Genomic DNA, 17,775 nt, shown 5'->3' with positions numbered 1-17,775 from the left:
GGACGGAGGAGAGACACCGACGATGAAAGAGAAAGACGCGAGTTGGCGTAGTCAAGTGTCGCGTAGTGCGTGGAATAAGGAGAAGCGCACGGCATCGGAGCCAACGCCGAGGGGAAGGGGGGCGAAGTAGTCGGCGATCTTGTCGTAGCGCGGGGAAAGAGGAGGTGGCGGTGAAAAAGAGAAGGAAAGAAGAGACGATGGTGGGAGACACGGATCGGAGTGTGCGGTCGTGTCCGAGGTGGAGGAGGAGGAGGAGACGGTGGAGAATCGGTCGGCGGGAGAGAGGGCAACGAACAAACTACCGGGAAGAAGTCAGCGGCGAGTAAAGCAGCGCCGCCGAGGCTAAACTTCGGGATCTATCGAACTAAAATTGTCGTGTAGTTTCTGCCTCCGTGCCTCCCGACCCACCCAGCCACCCACCCACCCCCGTGATTTCCCCCTTTGCGTTCGCCCTCTCGCTCTTCTCGCCCCACCACGTATCGGAGCGTGGCAGCATCTCGGCCGGTCGCGTCCCCCGTCCGTCTCCGTCGACCCATCCCCTCCACGCGAACGAAAGCCGAGAACGAAGAGGGAAGAAAGCGACTACGGTGGGGCGTCGCGAGCGAGGGCGAGCTATCCCGGCCTTCGCGCGAACGAGCGAGACGCGAAAAACTGAAAGAGGAAAGGACGGAAGAGACCCCGACTCGTCGCGTCGGGGTCGAGGGGGAGGGGAGAAGGCAGGGAGAGAACGCGAGCGCCCCACAGGCGACTCACCATATTTTATTGTCGCGTTTGCCGACGCTAACCGCCGAGGCTCCGTTCGACATTCGAGGAGAGACACGTAGGGGAATCCGCGCGGGAAGAGAAGAGTGCCACGCACGACGACACACGGCACGGTGCGCTACGACGAGGAGGCTACGCGTCGCGGACGAATTCGCCCGCGCGCGCGCGCGCGCGCGGGCGCGCGGGGGGTACGACAGAGGTGGTGCCCGTACCCCCACCAGACTGCGCGCCACGTCGACCTGGACCCTCCCACCCGTCTCGCCGACGGCAAACCATCTCGCAAAAATCGTCCCCCTTTCCGCGGAAGGAAAAGAACCACGGCGACGACTCTGCCACCACCAACTACCACCACCACCGTCAGTGGCGAGAGAGAGTTCTCTCGTCGGAGCCGTTTCTCTCGTCATCGGACCACCACCACTAGCGCGATACTATCGTTACTCTACCCGCCAGCGCCATCGGCACTGTGTACCCGTCGCCTCCTCCTACGACACGGCGATCAACCGTCATCTCGCGGAATCTCGTGGGTAACTTACAGGGGGCCGCGTCGCGTTCTTTCGCGACCAAGGAGGATCCGCGCCGGGAACAGAAACGGGCAGTGCTCGTCGCGTTCGGATGAATGTGGAGCAAAGTTACTTTCTCCAGTGACAGTCGTGTCCAAGTGCATGTATAGATAAAACGGATAGAAAAGGCTCGATTAGATCTTGGTTCGGTTGGGCATCGCTCGAAAAAAAGGAAAAGGGTCTCGCGACCGAGGAGTGAGAGAGGGAGAGAGAGAGAGAGAGAGAGGAAAAAGAAAGGAAGGGGACAATAAGAGACGACGCACGAGTCTGGTCTGGTCCCCTGTCGACTCTCGCGTCGAGAGCGACCAGTGAGCGCGTCGCCGTCGCGTTGGTTCGTACTTGGCGCTTTCGCGGAGCGCGCGCGATCGGTAGCGCCACGACGGGAGCCGCGGCGCGGCGGATCGGCAGGCACGCCGATCGGGCGCGGCGAGAGCGAGAGGAAGAGGAGAGAAGGACTAACAGGAATAAGAAGACGAGCGTGCGCGCCGCTCTTTCGCGAATTCCGAGCGCGTGATTGCGCAGGCCGTCGGGCGACCGGCTGCGTGGAAGGATCGCGAGGGGCGAAAAAGAGACGGCCGGTGCGCGCGTGATTCAGCGTCGTCCTCGCCACTCTCCCTCTCTCTCTCCCTCGCTCTCCTCTTCCGCTCATTCCTCTCCTTTTTCAGCGGTGTCCCTCCGACACCCTCGCGCTCGACCTACCTACCGTTCTATTTCTCTATCTTTCTCCCTCTCGTTCCCCCCCCTCCCCGTCCCATGCTCCCTCTATCCCGTCCGCCTTTCTCGCTCCCTCTCGCCGCGGCCGTCTCGCTCGCACCCGCGTACCTCCGCCTTCCTATCCGCCGAGCGGAGGACTGGATTCCGTCGAAAAGAAACGACGATTCGGAGGATAGTCGCGACCGATCATAGCTGGCGCGTCGATCGGATCAACCCAAGTGAACTAGCCGCCGCGACTAACCGCATCGCGCGCGATACACAAGTATCACCGCGTCGCGCGCTGCGCGTGCCCTCCGACCTTTACTTTTTTTTTTATTCCCTCCCCGCGACTCGTGGTGCGCGTCCGGCCGGTGGCTCGCACTCTTTCTCCGGGAGGGACCCCCTTCGACTCGACGCGAGGGTGACCCCCGTGGTCGACCTTCTCGCGGTTCTCGCGGTTCCGCGAGTGTGTGCCCGACACGCGTGAGCGTCCCACCGAGGACTGAGAACCGCGATCGCGACCGACTGTTTTCGACTTGTTCCCGCGCGTGTTGACAGTGTTCCGAGTGTGCATATGCCGGCAACGGACCGAGAGGATCGCGTGCAGCCGGGCACCGGATCGCGACGACGGGACGCGCGGGAGTGTCGTCGCCGGCGCGAGTAGCACCCTCGCCGGGGGTGGCGCGTGACGAGAGGAGAGAGCCAAAGTGCGAGGATCGCGCACGGAGGATCCGACGAAAGTGACGGCAGCGTCGGGAAAAAGTGACGGGATTCAGCGAATGCCGCGGACTCTTGAAACGATGATCGCGTAGCGGCGCCCGACCATCACGGCCCTGAGCGGCCGACACATCATGTCACAGTTCTCTTTCCGAGGATCGCCAAATCTACAGGTGAGAGCGCCCGGCTCCATCGCAAACCCTGTCGCGCGTCTACGCGCGAGTAAAAATCGCGCGCTTCGAATCTTGCGGCTTTCTGTCAAACGACACGTCAGCGTGTCGACTTTGACGTTAGCGCGAAAATTCAACACTCGCAAGTGGACGTGCGTATCTAAGAGATTTGCCGCGAGATTTCGAATCGAAAATCTTCCATCGACGCGAGTGATTCGATGATAAGATCGATGCAGGTCGACGATTAGGAGACGCGAATAGATAAATCGAGGCGGTGTAGTGTCAGAGATCGCGTCGCAAACAATTCTCCATTTTTACTTTGTGGACAAATCTTTCGATCTGGCTTTATCGGTATATCGTTGTAAAAAATTGCACATTTTACTCGACTACACGTATATCAAACGAGAGAGACGGAAATCGATAATCATTCGAGAGAAAAGTGAACGTTCGTTAGCTTATAAATAGTGCGCCACACGAAACATTGTATATATTTGTCCATACATTTAATGTTTCGGTTTAAAAAGAACGCGACATAGAAAATTGATCTTTTTTCTCAATCACGAATTATTTATTACGTGTTTGTTTCGTTTGTTACACTGTCGTGTCGTTCCTTTAATTGCACAACGAGATAATGAATTAAATCAGCAAAAAATCTTGTATTAATTTAAACGCGTTCCAATTATACTGTTTCGTTAACATGATTACATTTAACATGGTTACATTTTCGGCTCTCGTTCTTTCCCTATTTGTAGAACTAATAATTTAACATATAATCAATAATAAAAAATAGCGTGTAGCACAAGTTTTCGCCAGTGTTTATTTTTTGCTAAACAGTTTTCTCCAAGCGCTGGATATTTCTGTTCAATTTCGCGCCGAGATGATTAAAAGCGTCCAACCAGAAATATCAAATCTAAAAAACATTGCAATTTTTTTTTCGTGCACAAACGTTACGTGCAGTCGACATACAGTCGCGATATTATTTATTCTTGGCTTGCAAATAAATCCGTCTGCGATCTGCTAAATCATATTTGTTGACGACATATTTTATCACATTGATAAAAAATACACATATTCTTTCTCTCAAAGTCTCTTGCGTTAATAATTCAGAAAAGAAACAAACTAATTTTTTATCAGTATACAATGATATACATATATATGTGTATAGTTTGCTGTCGTTTGCTTTAATTGCTGAGTTTCTTCTCATCATTGTATGTTAATGATGTTCTGACTAAACGAATTTTTTCTCAACGTAATCTCGATCCGAAACGTTAATTTAACTTATTTGGAAGTAAAATGCAATTAATAATTAAACAGAGTAATATATATATATATGTTTTTGCGCGCAAATATCGCACATATACGCGATAAATATCCTTATTATGTAACGATATGAACGAAACAAAACATTGTCGGAGTGATTACAAAAGCAACTTTACCAGGTTAATCGTTCTAACAGCATTGTCGTCGTTTGCAGAAATTACGATCGGCTAATGTCGCACGCTACGCGATCTGTGTTTAAAGCGCCCTCGTTATAAATAATTCTCGCCATTCGAAATTACGATGCGTGCGACGCGTCGTTAACTCGTTTTCGCAAGGCGTATCGAATAATTTGTAGGGGGAAGAATTTCGCGGCGGCAAGAGAAAGAGAGTGAGAGAGAAAGAGAGAGAGGAGAGGGTCGCGAAAATGAATAGCCGTTGGCAAGGCTGAGAGGTTCCGTACCACGTGTCCTGACACGCTGCATATAGGTATATATACCTCTCTCCGTGTGCATATATGCCGCGCGTAGCGCTGAACTGAGAACATGTGTTGCCACGCCTAAATGATCGAAGAGCCGAGCGCTCGGCGGAATAATTATCTTGTCTTACTAACAACGAAGGTTTTTGTCATAATAGCGGCGCTGCATTTGCTGCGCTTCAACCGTGTTTCGGAAAAGTGGATGCGACATTTTTCTCTTTCCACCTGTCATATGTTATGTCGTACATCTTGGAATCGATCTCTCTCTCTCTCTCTCTTTCTCTTATCGACAATATTTTCGACGTATATGAAATTTGCCGAGACTGACGTTTAAGAAAAAACTATTCGCGGCGAATGTTGTTGACACAAGTAAGTGCAGGTAAAAGGAGTATAGAAGATATGAAGGAATGCCGGCGCGCAAAACGCGTTCGTTACAAGCACTTCACACGTAACATGTTGTTAAAGTGCTAGATAAAATTAAACGGTCTGTTATCAATAAGTGTTACTCCACTTAGGGCGTAGTTAGAACAAAAGGAAAGAAATAATTGTTAGGTAGTCAGTGCATATTCATCATTGATGTATTTTCGATGCGAGCGAGTCGTTGGACACAATAATACGTTACGGTCGCAACAAAACAATTTTTTCCTTCCCATCTCTCATTTTTTATTCATCGTTTCGCACTGTATATTTCGCAACAATAACAGTCATAAAATATGATAGGATATAATCCGAAGAAAAGAATTTTTTTCCTTCAGAGCTAATAATATATATGCGTACATATCACAAATTTATTGGAATTGTGTACCCTGTACAAACACTTGCATTATCTTAAAAATAACTCTCGTTTAAGAACGACTTAATACGCTACGTCGATCTTGATAATTATATCGCGTATCAATGACGTAACACACGAGTCCGCGTTGCGGAAACGGTAAACCAAAAACCGGTGCAGACGGACGTGTAAATTTATCACGACGATTTTAAAGTTGTGCGAGTAGCTGATCGTCGATCTCTGAAATTTTCCATTTTATTTTTATCATTCCCCGTTCCATCTTATCGTATTCTCCACAATTTCCATATCGCGTCTGAAATATCCCAATGTGTAAATGATCGGAAACAATATTGACATTGACCATTACCTAAATTAATCCGCCACGCGTGATGCCGACACGTCTCCGGACACGAGAGACGCGAAAATGGCGACGATACAGATCCTCGTCGTTTAATTCGGGCTTTGAAAAATTGTCGCGCCATAAATACGAGTCTTTTTTTCCTCTTTTTTTAAACCGCGCGGCGGTTGCATTAAATTTAGAATGGCGCTGGAATTCATATCGCTAATCCGTGTCGGTCAATTTAATTGAAATAACGACCTCTCGCGCTTATCCTATTCTCACTCGTCATCCTCTTTGACTCTGCCGCGTTATTTTTGTCGCGCGATTTTCATTCGTCGTTGATGTATCGAGGAACCGAGATGCCGCGGTTAAGCCTACAATTTGTTACTCTACCAACAGCACACAAAATGTCACAATACAAACTTCGCTAAACTTGAACTTACAATGACGAATTCATACGGCGTCCCTTAGACGTGGGCGGATAAATTTATACATGAACGATCTCGATTTTTTTTTCACTGAAAACAGTCACGTCTGAAGTAAAATAACCAAGACACGCGTCATTGTACACTGCCGAGTCGTCCTGACACGCGATCGCTTACGCTAGTTACGACGATCACGAAATTAGACGCGGCACAATGCGCGGTTGACAAAGGTGGCAACAAATGGACTTGACCGAAGATGAATCGAAGATTCGCGTTTGTAATTCTCGGTCTTTGACTGACTGAGATTACATTCGTAATACGACGAAAAGTTTGCGATGATTGACCATTGAAAATGGAGAATTTCTAGAATCCAAATTTTAGAAACTCCCCAAGCAATCGGTGCATCCCAGATCTTTTGTCACATAAATGTTCAATATCAGACTCTCGCCGCAGTACAAGAGATCCATAAAACATTCGATATAGAATCCAAATTTGCAATCGGATTAGATGGAATTCATGTATATATATATATATACATATGTTCTAAGTTAATATTTACACTTGTGTAGTGAAATCCGTGTTGCTTCGTGACAAATATGTGCGCGAGACACGTCAGTGAATTTTACCGAGTCTTAAATAACCCGTTACAATATTTCCTGTTATCGCCGCTCGTCGAATCACGATATGAATGGAGACAATATTGGAAATTCGTGCATGATACGCTGATATGTCGGTTTAATCGTAATAATTGATGGCTATCGTATAACCAATGTGACGAGAGTGCTACGTGAATGACTTACGTAACTAAATTATATCTTAGCACACACTGTATACGATATGATCAGATCATGTCACATGTATTTATCTGTTTTGTGCGATTGGTTCCCACTCGAATCGATCACTTTGCAATCAATTTTGTGTCTCAAACAGTCATGTATCTTAAAAAGAATTATATATTTCTTCCTTTCTCTATGAAAATATAAGATTCTAATACTATATAATAATACGATTATGATTACTATATTATAATAGCGAATAATACTGCAAGCTGTTAAAATATTATTTCGAATAAAAAAAATAGCTAATTAAAAGATACGAGGGATTTTGGAGGAAAATATTTGATTTGTGGTATAAAGGAAAAGGCATTTCGGAGCTCGAAACGTCCGATGACAGCGATTTGAACGGAAGAGATGCAAGGGACGAAGTCCCCATTGACAACGAGCATATAAAAATTATGAATGACCATATTATTGCAAGTTGGCAGAGCGACGACGTGTCGCGGCGCGTTGTATGTGTAGGTGAATATATATATATATATATATATATATATATATATATATATATAAGTTCGCGTCCAGCGGTTAGCGCTGTTTCACTCGCTGACTTGGCGCTACTTGAGCCGGTCTCTAGAGCTGACTCAGATCCGCCCTCGGTCTTTCTCTCTCCCTCTCTCTTTCTCTCTCGCTCTTTCGACGTTAGTATTCACGTTCTATACTCGTTACGACATTCGGAAAATTCACATCGACTATGCGAGCTGTCAAGGTACAAATGGTCGATCGAAAATATTCGCGTCAATTTCGTAATCAAATGATAATTACATCGATTCGCGTGACGGATGCGAATCGAACACCCCTTCTTCGTACTTCCCTTATCGTCGGGAAGCTCTCAGCTTCGGTTTTACACGCGTAATAACTCTCCCACACGATAAGTCACCGGTAACACAGTAGCCGCGCGGCCGTAACACAGTAACGCTCTTCCGTAAGCATCGTCGACGAGAATGCGATTACGCCGACGCGGGCGAAAGTATAGTATCGCCCTGCTCGTGGTGCATGTGTTGGTTCGTCACAATGTTAAACCGAATATACGCGCGTACGTACGTACGTATGTACGTAACGCTATTGTATCGCCACCGGTGCTCTTCCGATAACGCGCCATCGTCGTCGTCGTCGTCGTCGTCGTTGTTGTCGTCGTTGTCGTCGTCGTCGTCGTCGTCGTTGGTAATCGCTTTACGGGGAAACTTGGGTGTCGGATGACGACTTCGCACAGTTTCACCGTTCTGCTTTTGTCGAAATAATGCGCGAGGTTCGCCCTCTCCTCCCCCACAAATGATACGATTGTACGGGCTATCCCCCTCATGGGCGATCACGCCGACGATAACACCGCGTTTTGCTCCCCTCGGAGGCAGGGAGTGTGACCGTAAGCGATTAGCAGGGAGGAATTAATTAATTTAGTTGCATATCGCGCGCGATATCAAATTATCGATGATACTTTGCGCGAAATGCGATTTCATAGATCGCCGTCCGATCGCGAGGGCGATATTAACGAGGGGGCGTAAATATTATTTATTCTCTGCGCTCTCGCGGAAATAATGGGTAAGAAAGCGCGAATTAATTATAGGAAAATAATTATTATTTATACGGGATGTATAACTTTTATTTGATACGGGATATAACTGAAAGAGTATATTGATTTTCTGTTAGGTGAAATTGAATTTGCAAGAATAACTGATTTCCGGAAATAAGAGAGAAGATATTATATTTTTATATTATGCCGTTGGTTAAAATTTAATTCACATATTCGCTGGTATTTTCGAACTTTTTTCTGAAAAGTTTATACGGCTCGTTGCAATTTGTATTCAGGAAAAATGTTAAATCTGTTTTGTACATTCGCGACGTTTCTAATTAGTTTTATTTACGTTTTATTATATACGCTTTCAATCGTTTAGTTTTAAATATTTAAATATTTAAATTTTTATCGACTCCTTTTATTTTTAGTCATTAGACATATTCTTATTATAGCATTTATTAATTTTCGCGACTAATCTTTAGTTACGCATTAAACTGCAAGTTTTTTCAATCTGTATAAAAAGATTTGTTTTACATTAAATTTGATCTCGAGTTTGAGAAATATTAAAAATTGAATTTACAAGAATAACTAACTTCCAAAAATAAAAGAAAAGGAGAGAGAAAGATACATCATTATATTTTTAAATTCGTTGATTAAAATGTGACTCGCACAGATATTTCTGAACGTTTTTCTGAAAAGTTTATGTGGCTCGTTGCAATTTGCATGGTGAAAAATGTTAAATTTATCTCCTACATTCGCGACGTTTTTAATTAGTTTTATTTTTTTATACGCTCTTAATCATTTCGTTTAACATCCTTTTATTTTTAGTCATAGACATTTTTATTAGCTTTAGTTTGTTAAATTTCACGCTTAATTTCTAATCAGCCATACGCATTAAACTGCAAGTTCGCTCAATTTGTGTGAAAAGATTTAATTTATATCCATCGAATTTGAATTCGAGATTGAGAAATATTACTTCAAATTACAATAATAGAAGATTCTTGCAGATTGAATTTGCAAGAATAACTGATTTTAGAAATAAGAGAAAAATTATTACATTTTAAAATTATACCGTTGGTTCAAATTTAACTCGTACACATTTTTCTCAAAAGTTTGTGCTACTCGTTAGTTCGCTTTTAAGAGGAATATTAAATCTGTTTTATACATTCGAATTTTTAATTTAGTTCGTTTAATTTCTCTTCATTTTTAATCATTAAACATATTTTTATTATAACGATAGTTTATCAATGTTCACGACTAATCAGCCGACACGCACTAAGCTCCGAGTTTTCTTAATCTGTGTAAGAAGATTTGACTCGTCGATCGGATCTCGAGTTTAAGAAATGTTATTTGTACTATGGAATTAGCGAGGAGGATTTTCATGTTTTTTCGAATGTAACATTTAGTAAATAGGGAGAAAGAGGAGGGGAGACGAAGAAGATGAAAGAAAAGAAGAGAAATATGGATAGGCGAGTCGTGCGGGGTGGGAACATAAGTGAGTGCTGCGTGGCCTAAACACACACGCGAGGAAGGTCCATCAATCTGGCTTGGAGTCAATATTGACTTGGCTGGGCCTCGTTGCAAAGAGGGCATCATCGGCACGCATAAAGAGGATCGGATCGGTCCCTTTTCGCTCGCGGGACACGCGTGACAAATGCCCCGCGCGCAAACACCGGCGCATCTGTGTCCACAGGATAACCGATTCTCTTCCGAATGGCCTATAAATCCTGGAAGTGCAGTCGCTCTGCGGAGGTCCGTCGTACGTTTCCAATTCGACGTACCTCCGCTCTATCCGCCTTCTTTTTACAAGCGCTTCTCTAGCCGACACCCGGAGCATCGTCGTAACCGCTCGTCGTCAATCTGGGCTCCCTATTCGTTTATCGACGCTCGCGTAATAGCGTCTCTCGAATTTTATTCGAATAAATTTCCCTACGTCGCCCGCGTTACATCACAGTTTAATCAAAAAGCGAAAAATAGCATCGGCTTCGCGAATATCACGGTCCTCGATTCACAATAATCATATTGCACAAAATATATTTGTCGTTGAAATCTTTTTCTCCAAATGTCGCTCGGATATCGATATTTCTCAATATGAATTATTCCCATATATATCTATTCACGGATATCGCACGAGTAAAAATTCACTTGTATGGGAAGATTTTCAAGTTTGACGTTTAACTAGGAATATCTTTTAGAAAATGTCAACTTGTCATTCTCTTCAATCCGCTGCATTTCAAGCGATGTTTTTGCAACGAATGTTTTCTTATCGCCGCTTTTTGCGATCGAATCGCGTCGACGTGATCAACTGCATATACGAATCGTAAGATGCGTGTACCAGGTGCTGTCGAGTACTCTAGTCTTTATAGTCGCCCGGCAGGTACTCCCTCCCCTCTCTACCTTCCCATTTACGACCGCTTTAATCCGAGGACATCCAGTTTTCCTTTTTTCCCAGGCTGGAGATGACGATCCATCATCGATCATCGACTCCGCAGCGCGATATCGGTTTTTCGCGAACGGCTCTCGTCAGGTATATTCGAGTGTACCTGAAACGACGCAACGTCCATTGGCCGATTCGTCGGGATGGCTTTTCGCACCAACTCCTCCAAGGTGTCACCCGACACTAAAGTGCCGGCAATGTTCAGATATCCATGTACGTTCACCGACGACGAATTCCCGCCTCGCGGCAGGTAGCTCGCAACAACGCCTCTTCGGTTTTATCGCTAACCGGTTTTTTTTATAGTATAAGTATCGAGTAACGGATGTTTGCGCGAAGGTTTACACGGATTCGGGCGGTAAGTAACGCATAATTACACTCGGAGAGGGCAATCCTTTCGCTCATATTAACGCCCGAATATTATATTAACGCGATTCGAGGCGAAATCGAGTCGATTATTTTTTCAGTCGGGGCTTGATATCACTCTGTTTTTTTCTTAAAATATCTATAAATATTAATTCGAACGCGATACGCGAATGATACAATTTTAGTTTCAACGAATACGCTGGAGTGCGAGAAATGATAAGAAAGGCACGCGAAACTTTCGTATAAAACGTCCAAAAAATATTTCGTATAGATACGCGAGTAAGTCTCAGCTCTCTACTTAATTCTACGATCTTGATGTCTGCGTTTAATCGTAAGAATGATTGATCAATCCATGATCGTAACGAATGTAGTTCACTTAAAAGTTCCGATAAATGCGAGAGACGAAAAATTTATATCGCTATGCAATTATTAATTCGTGATGCCTTTTTAGTCGGGCGACATCGCGTAATACTTTTTCGATCTATGCTTTAAAAAGAACAGCAATAATTAGTGATGCCAGAATTCATATCCAAAAATTCAGTCCAAAAAAAACGCTCTTATATAATTTTTTTTGTATTTTTAAATTAATTTTTTATAATAGTTTTTCGACTATATTTAATAAATAATAGTTTTTCGACTATATTTAATAAAAAATGTTTCATACATAATATCAATTATGTAGCTTCGATAAGAAAATGGTTAAAATTATATAAAATAATAGTTGTCGAGCGGAAAGTAAAAATAATAAAAGAATTAAAATTGGTTTTATTCTATAATAATGATCTTTTTCAAAATATGCAATCTCCCTGTATCTTTCATCGCTTTACAAGTCCGATAAAAAAAATTACAAAGTTTCGTTTGCGAAAAAAAAAATCACAAGACACGATTACGCGACACCTTGCAGAGGTGATATAGTTGCCGGCTCGGGCTTGCACGGTTGGCAAGCGGAGCTTCGATGCGATCGCATCCAGTAACTCCCGACTCCGACGCGCCTGGCTTCCTCTCTCGGAGACTAGGACTGAATTATGACCCGTGGTCGCGGACACTCGCCAACACGCTTCGTCGTTTAACCCTTTGCCCGATCCGGAGTCCCGGAGCGCATTCTTGCCATTGCCGGCTTTTCCCTCGAACTCCCCGGAATCTTACGATTTCTGGGGAGAGAGAGAAGGAGGGAACGGTCGATGTATGGTTATGCGAAGGGACCGGTTCTTTCGCCTTTAAGCGAATGTCGATCGTATGTTTTTTTAAATCGAAGGTTTCTCTTTTTTCGCAAAATTACGCTTTCATCGACGATACTTTTTCTCACTGTTGAAACAAACGTTGATGCGAAACTAGATATTATAATTTGAAGGCACACTCCTGCTTATTGGTTAGGAATTCTATAATGGAGCTACTTTATATTAGCTTTATCGCCGATCGAAATGCCTGGTCGTGCCTCGATCGAAACGTGGCGGAGATACGTTATTTACCGTAGACACGCACACAAGCGTTTGACCATCGTGCGACAGTTGGCCCTCGAAACATCGACGAGACGCATCGAGGACACGCATTAACGCGACTCTGTCTCTCTCTTTCTCTTTCTCTCTCGACGCCATAATGCGCATCGCGCATGGGTTTTTCGCCCCGACACAATGCATACGGGGGTTTCGACAATATGTTTGGGGCCGCCGAAACGAGGCAACGGATGGATGGATGGCTGGAACAATCGCGGGGAGCGGAGCGTCTCTCCCGGGGTAGGGATATTTCACGGAGGGTTTGTTTAGGTTCCCGGGCGCGAAAGGCACTCAACCCGCTAATCTATTTAGCCGTAGTGTTTGATATGGAATTAATGAGGCCCGCCGGCATTATGCCGCTCGGGGCCCGTAGATTTTCGATTTAGCTGTGGAAATAAAGAGGTGGAGAGGGACTGATGTGATGCGATCGCGTTCACCTTTTCAGAGCGCATAACGGGGATAGTCTTTGGCTTTCTTACGACATGTCAGCTGCATTGTAAAACTTTGTCGATATTTTGATGCATCGAAACGTCAAATGTCTAGCGAGATGCATCTAATTTCGCAGAAATTTAGTCTCGGAAAAATTTTACGTTTCTAGAGAATCCAAAAGAGCGAAATATTTTAATATTTAAATTTAAGTAATATTTATGAAAATCAAATAAATAAATGAATTAGATGTAGAATAAAAAAATTTCCTAATTTTAATTCATAAATTTATTATTTAATTCTAATTGTAATTAGAAATTAATTTAAAAGGAAAAGAGAATACTTAGAAAGATTTGATTTCAAATATAAATTTTCAATCTATTTAATTAAAATAAAATTTTAATGTAATAACATGTGATTAATTTTAGAGCTTGTGAAAAAGTTTTTAAGAGTTCAGTTCAATTCTAAGAAATATTGGAAGAAAACAAAATCTAAATTGCGTATCGATCAAGCTTCTCCGTCTGTTACAGTGTCCTGTGACAGTGAGCTCGTCGTTGGCGTCGTCCTCGGCCTCGCCGCCGACGGTCGCGATCTTGAACGCGGGCGGGACGTCCCTGGTGAGCAGCGTAGCCGCCGGTACGACGACGAATCATCCCCTGGACGTAGCCGGTCTGTCGCAAGCGAGGATGGCGGTGACGAGCGCGATCGTGAGACCGTCCGGGAGTCCCACCGCCTCGGTCAGTCCTTCCCAAGGTCACCCGCCGCCGTCGGCCGGCGCTCCCGCCGCCAGATGCTGCGACACCGGACGGCCCATCTTTACGGATCCGCTGACGGGCCAGACCGTCTGCTCGTGTCAGTACGAGCTGCTGGGTGGCTATCAGCGTCTAGGTGGTCTGCCCACGGCCGCGCTCTCCATGTACAGCGCGCCGTACGCGGCCGCGGCCGCGGCCGCAGCCTCCGAGGGTATGGCCGCGTACTTTCCCAGCCTGGGCGCCGAACAAGCACCCTTTTACACGCCTACGGTGAGTCGATTCGCTTTATCGGATAATTTATATTTTGCTGATTAAAGAAAGATTAAAAAAAGGGTTGAATTTAGCGAAATCGTTCTACGAGAGATCCGGTTTTATTATAATACTTTATATGATCGTAAGCGTGGGAGATTTTTTTCCAACATCTCTTTCCCGCTTAGATAGTCTGGAAATCGTCTAAATAAAGATTAAGTATATTAAGGTGAAAAAAATAAAGCGCTTGTTAAGAATTTTATTTAGATCAAGATATGTATGGCGAAGTTCTTTTTTAAAGAATAATTTTTAGGATATAAAACGGTATGTTCATGCTTTCATTTATGAATCCTTATCTGAAAATAAGAATTTTTCATAAAGGTGTCGTTTTATAAATTATTTACTATTCTTGCTACATATACTTGCCATTCCAATAACTAAACGAGCTGATGATGTATATAAAACAATCAGATATTTAAAAATTTTTTTTCCACTTGGATAATCTGGAAATCGTCTAAATAAAGATTAAGTATGTTAAAGTGAAAAAAATAAAACGCTGGTGAAATTCTTCTTTAAAGAAGAATTTTTAGGATATAAAACAGTATGTTCATGCTTTTATTTTGAATCCTTATTTCCTGAAGATAAGAATTTTTCATAAAGATATCATTTTGTAAATTATTTCTGCTATTCTTGCTACATATACTTGCCAGCAATTAAGCAAGCTGATGATGTATGTAAAAAAATCAGATATTTTAAAATTTAAATTTCTTTAAAAAAATATGATACTTAAAATTCTGTAAAAATGTATTTGCATAAATTAAACTCATTAAACATTATCTTAAATGACTTGAAGAAACGATACATGTTTATTACAGATAAAGATGAAAATATTTATTTTAATAATCTAAGTAAAGAGAAAATAAAGCAATTTTATATGCAAATGATTATATCTAGATACTTTTTATTCAGATAAGAGAAAATATTGTTCATGTCATACAGTTTTATATGAGTATATTTCTTATAACTCAATTGCCATAAGTGATAAAGCGTTCGACTATAGCGATATTTTATTGTATCGAGATGTAACTTGGTCCCTAGAATTCCTTCGCGGTATAAAGAGCGTTATATGTCGACAGGCCTAAGAGAGATAATATCGCTGCACGACTAAAATAATTCGTGAAACTAAGAGTATCGCGATTTTTACGATTCCATCGATAATGCACCCGGAAACTCTGAATTCTAACTCTACATTTGTGCAGTGCATTAAATGAAACAACTAAAAAGGAGATTAGCACAAATATTTCTCATAATGTAACGTATTTATGCTGTAAACTCGTCTTGTTCGTTCTCCATATCATATGTTTAAATATTTGCGAGCAGAAATTCCAGTACAACGATGCTAGCAAATAATCGAGATAATTGTGTAATCGAGAAAACTTTCCATTATCCAACTTATTTCCTCGTAGATAGCGATGCAGTAAATTAATTTCACTTGCTCGCATTCACTTGTATAATGAAGAGCAAACTGTCGGCTAAAATGCTCGACGGCGTATTTAGAAGCTTTAAAGTGATGATAGATAAATATAATAATGCGTTGCGTATCGAATATTTATTCGTATAAGAAGAAAGTAATTTTTTTGACTTAAACACTCTCAACATTCATAGTCGAGATAATATCAAATAAATGTCATGAGAAACAGTGTTTGTTGGCTCCTTTATATGTATTATTATATTAATATTTCTACATTCCTTGTGTAAACGTTACGTTCTTGTACACGTTGTGCGCATAAGAGTTCCCTCAAACCCGGATGAGAGGAGATGCAACATGAGGTTTTCGGATACCACTTGGGGATGCTACTCGCGTTCGACGTTAAAGTGCAAGAGGTTAATGTCTGAAGCAAGTCTGAGCGAATCCGTTGGAACGTCGGGATGCGAGGCTTCTATCTTCGCTTCCGCGTTCCTGCATGCTACCATCGAAACGGTTCGATGCGGCTCTCCAATATCGATAAACGCTCGCCGAGTCGGCAATAGTAGCGGCATTATATTCGCCCGTAAAATTTTTATCGCGCGGATTAAATCCCGCGATGCGGACTTCTATATTTCTGTATCGCCGAGCGCGCGGATTAAATCGCGAATCTTTATATTCACGATTCTCGAGCTCTCGCGCCGAGCGCTCGTGTTTATTTAGGAGATGAAACCGATTCGGATTTCTTTTTTCGCAAAGCGACTTGCCGATCGACTTTCGCCTCGCTTCTCGTTGATTCGCGATGTCGATGCGGAACCCAGAACAAGTGTCACACGCGGAAGAAAATAGCGGCGAATTTATAGATTCGTTCCTGCCCTAAGACTGTCGTGTGTTGCTCGTCGCTCTTTATAATCCAACTTAACCTTTGGTCCACAATCTTGTTTTAACTGACGGAGTCGTAAGAAACTAACCAATCGTATTTAATTATTCTTCTCACATTAAACTGTGGTTGATTAATTTCTTACGACTCCGTCACTTAAGGCAAGATTGTGGACCAAGGACAAGGGGCGAATGTATAGTGTATTGTCTGCTCGTAACGAGGCAGCAGATCGTACAGGTCGCGAGTTTCATAGAGGTAGCGTTCATGATAACCTCCTCTGCATAAAGCTATCGAGTATCACTTTTTAGCGAAAATGATTGCTTCCGTTTGTGGTAATTATTTCGATCGTGAGATTCTGAAGATCGTGAGTTCGTTTAATTCCTGTCATGGCCGATTTTTCAAAGATCATCATACGTTACTGCGCATAAAGATCTCTCATTTATTCATTTATCTTTCGGTCGTCTCATATCAATGAAGATTAGTATAAATATAATTAAAATATTATTGTTTGTATGATAAGTGTCTGTAATTACATAAAAGAGAAAGAGAGAAAAACAGTGAGCCCTTTATGAATCTATACCACCGCTAGATGAATTATGGCAGAAATTTAATAGCGACCATCTTTTGTCGTATAATCGAGGTCGCGAGGTTACAGAAGCAAACAACAGAGAGCCACACACATCGATCCTAATTATTATTATCAGCGCTCGGCTATTCTTTCATCATCGCGGTCGATCCAATCGAAAGATCGAACTGAGCTGCGATGTTATGGACTAATTGCGACGTTCCTAAAAATGGATCTCTCTCGGGCAATTAACCGCATTCTGCGCGATTTCATTTTAAAATCGCGATAATTATAATGATCGGTGAACGCGGACACGTAGAAACTCTCCCCGATGCCGGAATAAATCCGCGATTGCGCCGCGAAAATCGATCGATATCATTTACATTCATATTGCATACAAAAAAGTATATTACTCTGAGAAAATTAAACGGCATAAAAAAATTGCACTTCTCGACATCAAGTATCTGATACGCGATGATTATTTTGTTCATGTAACAAATTAGCGTGCGAATCACGCTATAAGAGATAGCGATCTATCTTATTTTTTGCGATCGAGCCAGATATGTCCGACCGACTCCTTCGATTTAGATACGTATATTGTAATTATGAAAACGGGCATGTGTGT

The 17,775-nt window shown here is 43.1% G+C and overlaps 1 protein-coding gene across 1 annotated transcript in view; it reads left to right on the top strand.

Annotated features, from left to right (window-relative positions):
• Nucleotides 1-917: 917 nt before the first annotated feature.
• Nucleotides 918-17,775, top strand: part of LOC105252723 (iroquois-class homeodomain protein IRX-6) — a 30,536-nt gene continuing 13,678 nt past the window's right edge. Inside the window, exons 1-2 of the mRNA XM_025408284.1 lie at nt 918-2,905; nt 13,770-14,261. Of these exons, the coding sequence (XP_025264069.1) occupies nt 2,867-2,905; nt 13,770-14,261 (531 nt within the window). The 5' untranslated portion in view covers nt 918-2,866. The remainder of the gene's footprint in view (nt 2,906-13,769; nt 14,262-17,775) is intronic.

The sequence above is a fragment of the Camponotus floridanus genome, unplaced genomic scaffold (assembly GCF_003227725.1).
Source record: "Camponotus floridanus strain SB8 unplaced genomic scaffold, Cflo_v7.5 scaffold20, whole genome shotgun sequence".
Classification (NCBI taxonomy): Eukaryota; Metazoa; Arthropoda; class Insecta; order Hymenoptera; family Formicidae; genus Camponotus; species Camponotus floridanus.
This window is presented reverse-complemented; position numbering and strand designations above follow the sequence as displayed.